The 9762-nt window shown below is 50.1% G+C and overlaps 1 protein-coding gene across 8 annotated transcripts in view; it reads left to right on the forward strand.

Annotated features, from left to right (window-relative positions):
- Nucleotides 1–9762, forward strand: part of ATP9B (ATPase phospholipid transporting 9B (putative)) — a 118247-nt gene that overhangs the window by 46534 nt on the left and 61951 nt on the right. For all 8 annotated transcript variants that reach the window (XR_006680662.1, XR_006680663.1, XM_004715925.2 and 5 more), the window contains exons 8-9: nt 1802–1896; nt 7290–7370. Coding sequence is in view for 6 of the 8 variants with exons in the window: in XM_004715925.2 (XP_004715982.2) it covers nt 1802–1896; nt 7290–7370 (176 nt within the window). In the remaining 2 variants the exon portion in view is untranslated. The remainder of the gene's footprint in view (nt 1–1801; nt 1897–7289; nt 7371–9762) is intronic.

Below are 9762 nucleotides of genomic sequence, written 5' to 3' on the forward strand. Positions count from 1 at the left end.
TACTATACTGAGGACTTACCATTCAGGTCCTAGTTCTCTGAGCGTTGCAGCTTTTATTGGTAATTCCAATAATTAGGTTAAAGGTGACTTACCAGACACTTTGTAACAGGCACATAGCAGCCGGGGCGTCTGCCCGCACGCACCCTTAGTGGTGCACTGGCACGCAGAGCGAGGAGTGGAAGGCGAGGACAGTGCTCCCTTAGAAAGGTGGGAGCGGAGATGCGATTGGGATCAGGGGCTTCTGGGCTCTTGTTTTTTTTTCCACCAGGACATTGGCCTGCTAATAATTCACAAAGTTATACGTGTGTGAGTTTATGCAATATTTATTTTAGCAATGAAACTTCATAAAAAGTTCATAAGGTACTTGAATTATCTATGAGATTAAACTGTTCAGTTTAATTGTGTTATATGCTTCAGTTTTTGCCTTAGGGATTGATTTCTTAAAGGTTTATGATTTGGATTTTTATTATGTAAAGCATGTCAGTGGTTTCAAGGTAATATGAAATACATCGTCAGGAATATATTCTGTCCCTTTCCCTTCCTCCCTCACACACACACCAACACTGTATACCTATGTACTCTCACACATCCATACACTCGTGCACACTCATGTTCTCACACTCACATTTACTTCACTCGTACACACACGATCTCACTCACACTCAGTCGTATTCGTGTACAGTCAATTTATGCACTCATTCACACAATGCCCTCACAAACACATTCACAATCACAGTTCACATCTGCACATACACATTCAACCAGTTCACTCGTTCACACTCACACACAGTTCACACCTGTACACATACTCTTGCACACACTCAATTCACCACGCAGCCTTCTCACACCTCCACCTCCCTCTACTCTTGGGGAAGTGCAGCCTGGGGAAGCTTTGCTGCCTCCACACCATCCATCTCCATCCTTTGCTCTGTGTGCTGCATTTCACCCCGTCTCGTGCGCTGCCCCTGCCAGGAACCCCACGGAGGCCAGCCTGTGTCTCTGGGAGAGGCTGCCCTGTAGGAAGGTGATAGTACCCCCAGGGGCTTAGCAGGGTAGGCACCCTTTTGTATGAACCCCGCTTCATTGCGGTAAGTCTGATACTTCACAGTGTCAGGTTACCCTCTGAAGAGTTTTATGTGGACAGCCATTATTTTGTCATTATAAAAATGTGGATAAAAGTTAGAAATGATCAGTGCAGTCTTTCTAAAGTGCTCATTTAGATGGAACGTAGGTAGGGAAACAAACCAGGTTGGAAATGCACCTGTCTGTTCGAGGTCATTGCCGCTGCTCGGGGAGCTGCCTCTCGGAGAGTGCTTGCTGACAGTGGCTCTGGAATCAGGTGCATGCCTCTGTGGTATTTTTACAAACGTGAGGCTAGGGGCAGGCTGGTTGGCCCGTGTCTAGCAGCAGGGGCTCCCTCCATGACTTGGGCTCCCATCTTGGACGTTCTCACGATGTGTCAGACTTCTTAATCATACTTAGTAGACTGCAGCCGAGTACAGGCATGACCTTCCTGTGCACTGGGAACTGGCCTTGGTGTGTGGCTTCATTGGGGTGGCACTGCAGTGTGGAAAGATGGGGCCCTAGGCCTGTGTTCTACCTCCTCCAACTTAGGACCAGTCTTGTGTCAGTTTTCGTAAAGAACTTTGTGACTTCAGGTGGTCTAGATTTGAACCCACAAAACCTCCAAGGTCAGCCTGGCTGTCACTCTGCCACAGCGTGTCAGTGTCAAAGTACCCGTGGCTCCAAAGTGACCTGTAGCCCTTGAAAAGAGGTGATTGTTTTCTCCTTCATTCCCAAGGGTCCTGCTTCATTCGAACGGATCAGCTGGATGGGGAGACAGACTGGAAACTGAAAGTGGCGGTGAGCTGCACACAGAGGCTGCCTGCTCTCGGGGTGAGCACCCACGTCCTCCCTTCTCACAGTGCGTGCCTGTGTGTGTGTGTGTGTGTGTGTTCGCTCAGGCAGCTGACAGGCACTCCCGGGGACCGGAAGGAGGACTTCTCCTACCATGTCCTCAGACTCAGAGGAGATGCCAGCGGAATTTCCACATTGTCTTCTCCTGGAACCCCTCACTGGTGTAGGTTTGAAAGTCCGTATTAGCTTGACATGTACTTTTCTTCAGTTGTTTCCTTTTTGGGTTTTAGCATTTTGACTTAGGACATTTGGTGAGTGTTAGGTGAGTCCACCCTCCTACCTGACTCTGGCCCAATAGGCTGAGTGAAATACTGGTAAGTGAGGCCACAGGCCTCTGAGCCTGTGGTGCAGACTCTGCCTGGGGTCCAAGCGTGCCTGCCACAGCTCTCCCTGTGGGAGGGGACCAGGGACACATCTCTCCCTACGTCACGTCGCCCTGGGGGAGATGGAAAGTGGCCTAGGGTAAAGAGGATGGGTTTATCTGTGACTGAGGATCTCAGACCAAAGGAGGATGGAGACACACGTTGGACCTCTTCCTTCTTTCTCCCCGAATGCCCCTTTACCCCTGGGAGTAGGTGAGGGGTGGGACTGGGGGGACAACATGTGGCAGTGGTCACTTGTTGGGCTGCAGACCACAAAGTCGGCAGTTCAAAACCACCAGCTGCTCCTCAGGAGAAAGATGTGGCCTTTGACTCAAGGGAAGAGTTACAGCCTTGGAAACTCATAGGAGCCCGGAGTGTACCTGCCCCCAACGAGTGTGCCCAGGCAGCACTGACTGGATGCCCGTGCCAACCGCCCAGCCGGGAGCAGTGGGCGTCAGTCTGTGCTCCTGACGTCTTGTAAAGAGTCTGTCCACTCTGTGTAGGTTACCAGAGGGCATAGGATCAATAGAGTCCATCGATCTTTTGTAGGAGTTGTAGGATCTGCTGTTTGTCTTCAGAATAGGGAGTTTACCCCCACCCCCACCCCCATTTTCTCGCTTCCTGGAGTTTACTTTACCGACTGCCCTTTGTCTCCTTCATCCAGGCTAGTTAGTTTTTATTTCTTTTCCTTTGTGAGCTTCTTAAGGTGGAAGTTCGACTCTTGATTTTTGACCTTCTCTTGTAAAGGAGCCTGGTGGCATGTAAGCCTTAACCTGTGAACAACAAGGCCGCTGTTCAAGCCCACTGGCCACTCAGTGGGGAAGAAGAAGCCATGGCTTCTGCAACCCCTTTTGGGGTCAATGTGAGTCAGCACCAGCGCACCACAGCCAGAGAGCTGCTGTCGGGAGCATCCTGAGCTGCATTTACCTGTGTTGCCCAACATACATCCTGGTCATCACCGTGCTTCCTGGGGGCGCTTGTGGCTTCTTCCTTGTCCCTCTGTGATTTAGAATGGCAAGTCCATTTTGTTAGGGGCACAGGATACCAGTGCTGCTTCTGTTTTTCCAGGGTGCCTGGGCAGGCCCCTGCACTAGACTTTCCTGTGGGTGTGTGCCAACAGATTCCAACTAGGGAATCCTGTGTGCCAGAGAACTGCCCCTGCAGGTCCCTAGCTGGCCTGCTCTGGGAGCAGATAGCCAGGACCTCAGGGGCAGGGATGGTGGTCTGGAGGCTGTGTTCAGTTTAAGGTTAGGTTTCTTTTTTGTGAAGTTGTAAAATTCTCATACCTAAGAAGGGATATTTTTTATGTTTTTAGCCTAATAGCTTCTGGGCATATTCTCTGCCCATTTTTCTGTTGTGCTTTTAAAGGGATCTCTTTAGTTTGAGAGCCCTACTCTAAGGACTGAGCGTGGGCTGTGGGGACGGGGCTGGGCTGCAAAGGGCGCCGGGAGTCGGGGCACACTTGTGGGTGATGGGAGGGTTACTGGCTGGATGCCAGTGACTTTCATGGTGTATGCAAATAGCACACAACTGTACACTTTATAATTCTCTCAGGAAAGTGTGACACACCTGCCGAGCTCCTGTCCATACCTGGGAGCACAATTCTTGATGCAGGGTCACAGGAAGTAGTGTTGGCCATAGTTTAGGTTTACAATCAGTGACCCCTCTGTACCTACTGCCCCCAGGGCATCCGTGCTGATACATAGCCACCCTGGAGGAGAGTGCTCTGCCCTGGGCTTTTGGAAGATGCCTGCCTTGCTCTCGCCAGTGGACCAGCAGGTGCATTCCAACCATCCCCTTTCAGGTTAGCAGCCCAGCACTCAATCCTTTGCACCACCATATGGGTACATTTAAAATCAGTATTCTACACACCGTCTTCACTTACAGTCCTGTAGCACTGCCTCTGCATTGCAGTCTTAGCTGGTACACTTAGACGAGAAGATGAGAGCAGGCCTGAGACCGCCCTGAATGGGCTTCTGATAGCACTGTACTCCCCAAAGGCAGTCTCAAACCCAAACCCAACTGACAGCCCCAGAGCCAGTCCCCACCCCTAGCGACCCTACCAGGACGGAGTCAGAAACTCGCTTGCCTCCGCTCTCGCCCACCCTTGAGGATGGCTGCTGGAGCGAGCAGTCCGGCCCCTCGCCTCTGTGCCGCGGGCTCTTCCAGGAGCCCTTGGTGCTGCTTCTGTGGCTCGGCTCGGTTTGGTCTCGGTGCCCGTGAGATGGGGCTTGTCAGGGTCCTTATCAGAGTTGGAATGGGCCCTGGTTTCATTTGGATACCACCTGCCCACTCCCCCGAAACAAAAAACCACCCCTTGTCTTGATTGATCCCAGCTCCTGGGCAAGGCAGTTTGGGTGCTCCTTTTCTGCTGTGCTGCCTTCCACTGCCCCGTAGTGTGCCCGGTGTCTCTGGAATGGGAAGGATTCAGAGATGGTGCTGACCGTGGGCACACCTGTGGCCTGTGTCCCTGTGATACCCAGGTAGTAACCCTGTGTAGCTAAGGACCAGGGTGGGGTGGGAGTGTGCTGCCCTCCTGAGCATCTCAGGGGTTGTGTTGTGAGGGTCATCCTACCAGCATCTCGAGGGGCTGGCACTCCCAGCACCACAGACAGGAGATGGGCTTCCGGCTTTGTGATCAAGCAGATTTATTAACACCAATGAGGTCACCGCAATTTTCAGTAAATCATGACTGGCTGATTTATTTCAGAAGATCCATAGAGCAGTAAACAATACCATTTACATTTAATTAGTTTTATTGAACAAAAGGCAATTTTATTTGTAATGAACCACATGTTATGATTAAGGATGTATTTTAATGACCTTTAAGTAATGCAAACAAATGTTGCCCTTGACCCAATCGCAGAGGCTCTCTTACATTATTGAAAACTTCAGAATGATTTTTAAATTATCGTGAAGCGCTCTGAATGACATTCTCATTATGGTGCCGTTACTCAGTCATCGAATGTCTCCGTGAGCAGTGGGACGCATCGGCCTGCGTGTCCGTGCGTGGGCGTGTCCGGAGGCTGGTGTCGGCCCCTCCTGGCTCTGTGGCGCATACAGATCTGCTTGCTTTAGGGCCTTGTCCCTGGGTCATCTGGCTGCTTCTCCAGCACGTTTCTTAGTGGTGTTCTCTTACGTCTGGATTGACTGCAGGGAGCCTTCCGGTGCAAACTAGCTGGACTTTGTTCCGTGGAAACCGATCTTATTCCCTGGTGTGCTGCTGGAGCACGGGCCCGCTGTGGACACTTGGCTGGCCCCGCCTCCCTCCTGCGTGGTGTCTCTGCCCTCACACGTGTTCTCCAGGCTCCTCTGCAGAGAGCTGGTTCACTTCTTAGCCCTGGGGTGGGTTTCTGATGCCAGAGAAGCTGTGTGGAGAAGGGAGAGCCTCCTGCCAGTCACTGAATTTCTGAGTTACCATCCTGGGTCTCCTCAGCCTGCCCGTCCTACTGCCTGACGTCAGTACGTGGACTCGGTGGTTAAGTCTTCAGAACACGTGGCTCAGTGTGCTGTGCTCCTGGCTGTCTTACCGCTGCCCCTTGTAGCTTCGTGTCTCTGTGAGCATGGTAGAGCCCCGGGACCGACTATGGAGTAATGTTTAGGCGCTCAGTCACGAGACCCACCTGACCCATGATTTGGAAGCATCTCACAGGTAGTCTGGCTTCTTAGCCAGCATCTATGGTGTCTCGTGGTGTTGGACCCACTGCACTTGGTGGGGTGTCCCCAGGAGCAGAGCTCTGACACAGCTCACACTACGCTTGGTCCCATTATGGCACCCCCTCCCACTCCAGGAGTTTCGTGGCCCGAGGCAGAGGGAAGAGCTGGAGAATAGGACTGACTGGACAGTGCAGGCCCGGATGTTACCTGCCAGCACTGGACAAGCCAGGCTGAAGGGCCACGTGCTTGTGTCAGCCAGGCTCTACTTCTGCAACCTAGAGTGAACAGGGGTCTGTCTCCCCTTCTGGCTTGAATTACTTTTGCCCTATTGATTTTGTTTTCAGTTGTACTGTTGTGACACAAACCTGTACTCTTACTAGGAATGTTTCCTCTGGACTCCGTCATGCTTTCTGCAGCCTCCTGCAGGTGGTGCCCTGTGAGCAAGTCCCTGGGAGATGGACCGTGGCACCCGCCTCCTCAGAGCAGAGAACCCGGACAGTGACCCCGTTCTTCTCAGGGCACAGGGAACCAGGATAGGGGACCTGTTCTTGGAGCACAGAGAACGTGGTTGGAGACCCTGTTCTTCTCAGAACTAGGACCGAGACTGGCTTCTCTGGGCATTTTGTGTCTGTAGGATCAAGAGAGATTGCTGTGTGTGGTAGTTCTGTTGCCAACTTGAGACTATCAAGAGTGAAGGGGTGGCGTTTAGCCTGTCAATCAGGTTGCGACTTGATGACCTCATTTGGAGGCACTAAGGAGATAAATAGCTTACTGGAGGCAGGACACAGGCACACTCCCTGGGAGACATTCTTGTTGACAAGATACATGGAGCTACACTAGAGCCCTGGAGCTGAGGGAGCCATGTGGTGACCCCCGTCAGCACTGAGATGCTTCCACCACCACTGGATCCACAGGACTTTCCACCCACTGGCCTGTGATCTTCCTACATTTGGCGTGTCATTGCATGTGTTGTATGAGTCTGAAGAGGAATTTATAGATTGGTATTAGACATATGGGCTAATATCAGACTTATGGACTTGATTTGGACTGGGCTGAGATGTTTTCTTAATGTACAATTGCTCTTTGATATAAAGTTCTCTCCTACACACATATTAGTGTCTATAAATTTGCTTCTCTAGTCAACCCAGACTCACACACTGTACATCTGGGGCTTTAAAATGTTTTCCTTTGTTGCATGTCACCCTAATTTGTAGTGTCGGTGCATGAAAGGTAACAATGTCTGTGATCACATTTGGCAAACAGTACCTGTAGAACATTCGCTGGTAATGGAAGAGTCTCCCCACGCCGGGGCCTAGTGACAAAGTCAAAGTAACTCTGGGTTCTGTGTTTCAGGACCTGTTTTCAATCCGTGCGTATGTTCATGCCCAGAAGCCACAGCTGGACATTCATGCTTTTGAAGGGACGTTCACCAGGGTAAGCAGCATGTCTTGTTCAGTGACGTGTATTTGCGTGTGTGTGCACTACATGTAGCAAGCCTGTGCTTTTAGTGCTAGCTATGTAAACTAAAACACAAAACCTTTAAAGTAGAACACTTTGAGAACATTTCACGATTTTGAATTTTCTTGTTTTAAATATGTTTAGCAAACACCTATTCTAATTTCAGCATATTTTTCCATTGCTAAGCTCCCTCCTAAAATATAACGAGTCAATAAGGAGCACAGATGAAGGACAGTCAGAGACTGGAGAGGGCCCTTGCACATAGAACCAAAGCAATGAACTAGTCAAAGAAGGGGAGGGAGGGTCAGAAAGATGAGCAGCAAAAAGCCAACACTCTTAAAATTGGAGGCTCTGAAACAAAACTGAAACTTTAAACCACTGAGCTAGTGTGAATGGATGTTAAAACGCAAACATATCTTAACCTGCATATTGAAAGTGCCCACTGTGTACCTGAGGAAAGGCCAAGAGGTACGGCTGCGGTTAGTTTACAGATAAATTGACCCTGTGGTGCTCAGCGCTGCCCATTTGGTGGAGGCTCTTGGATCCTGGCCCTCTTTACACAGTGAGGACACGGAAACTTTGTTCAGAAGAGAGGAAAGAGAAAACCAGTAAGATCCCGAGTTTATAATGAGCAGATGGAATTCAGTTTCATTCTGGAATGCTAGCTGCTCGAGGCGGTATTTCTATTTTCTTCATGAGAAGGAGAGCCCTTTTCGCCTGCAGCAGCTTACCCAGAGACATGGGGTTAGCGAGATTCACCGAGAAGACTGGTCAGAGGGCTGTGCCCCCATCCCCCCCACCCCCCCGACATTAGGCACATTTTGAGTGACAGCTGCTGCTTGCCTCTGAACAGCGCAGGGCGACCTACACGGCCTGCTTTTCAGTGCTTTCTGCTGTGCAGATGACCTGCTATTGTTACTGCTCTATTAGTTTCACTTCCTGTTCAAGACATAACTCTTCTCTGCATTTTGAAGTTTGAGGCTCCAGCCAGTGTTGAAATATGAGCAGTATTCGAGGTCCTTCAGCATCATATCCCCTTTATCTTTTCCGTGATGCACTTTCTGCTGTAATTTCTCTTGCAGACAAACTAGCACACTCATTGTTCATGTCTGTACCAATCACAATACTCTCCTTTCCAGAGCAGGTCTCTATTGTGTGTTAAATCAGGCACATTGCTGAGAAAACAGCCTGAAATGTAACATTTTGCATTCTTTCCAGAAAGCAAATGCTATCTCTTTACGCACTTAACATTAAGCAGAAGAAAACCCATCATGAGAGTTCCTTAGAGGTAATTTCTTTCCCGTCTTCCCAACCCTTACTTTGTGCTATCAGGAACTGGCACAGAACCATCTTTCACAATAATTTTCTTGATATTAGAAAAGTGTTCGGTGTTTCAAGTCCGTCAGTCATTCGGTGCGGAAACTACATTGACGTCTGTTCTTCGAGTCTAATGGTGTTGGAGGCAGACACAAACAGTTGCATGATTAAGTATTTGTAGAAAGGTAATGAGAAAAACAGCTTAGGTTTCTAAAACCTAATTGTAGAACCCTTTATTCGTGGCTCAGAGCCTGCTCACATGGTTTGTCTTCCCACCATTTTATGTACGGTGACGACGTTTGTCTTGGGGGGTGGGGCATTCCTGGAAGCCACATGGCTCCTTCTCAAGCCTGCCCATGGGTGGAGCTCTACTCACCTGTTCACTTGCGCTGAGGTGGCAGGGTCTCAAAGCTCCCCCAGTTCTGGGGCATCTGGGTCAATGCCTGATTTCTTGTCCATCATCAAAGCTGCGATACCCATCGGGTCTCTGGCACCTACCCACCTGCTGCAGCCCCCCTGGTGCCTGCCTGTGCCATGCCACATGAGGCTGCAGGCACAGCTCACCTGTGCTGACCGGCATGAAATGGTTGGGAATCACCTTAACAGGGTGATCTCATTACGCCACAGCTGACGTGTATGAGTGTGTGCACAAACCGGGACCTAAGACTCGGCCTCACCGGGAGTCAGTCCTCTCACCCAGCTGCAGAGGCCTAGCCCGCTGCCATCAGGTGTACGTGGGAACCAAGAGGTTATGCAGTGCGATGTCCACTTAGACCCACTACCGAAGCTGTGACTCTTCATCCTGACAGAGCAGAAATACTTATTATATTGAGCCTTTTCCTCATATTCCTCATGTTCTTATCTTCCCTGGAAACATGAACCTGATGCAGCTGTGAGACTGCCCATAAACAGGTTTTGTTGAACTAGACCTTCTATCTGGAACATGACATGTAACACAGTTTACACAGTGACATGTAACTGAGATGGGCAACTCCTGAGGAGCTGCAGTTGAGTGTGTGTGTGTGTGTGTGTGTGTGTGTGTGTGTGTGTG

This window comes from Echinops telfairi, unplaced genomic scaffold, assembly GCF_000313985.2.
Source record: "Echinops telfairi isolate 266 unplaced genomic scaffold, ASM31398v2 ScPeMD7_7400;HRSCAF=8409, whole genome shotgun sequence".
NCBI lineage: Eukaryota > Metazoa > Chordata > Mammalia > Afrosoricida > Tenrecidae > Echinops > Echinops telfairi.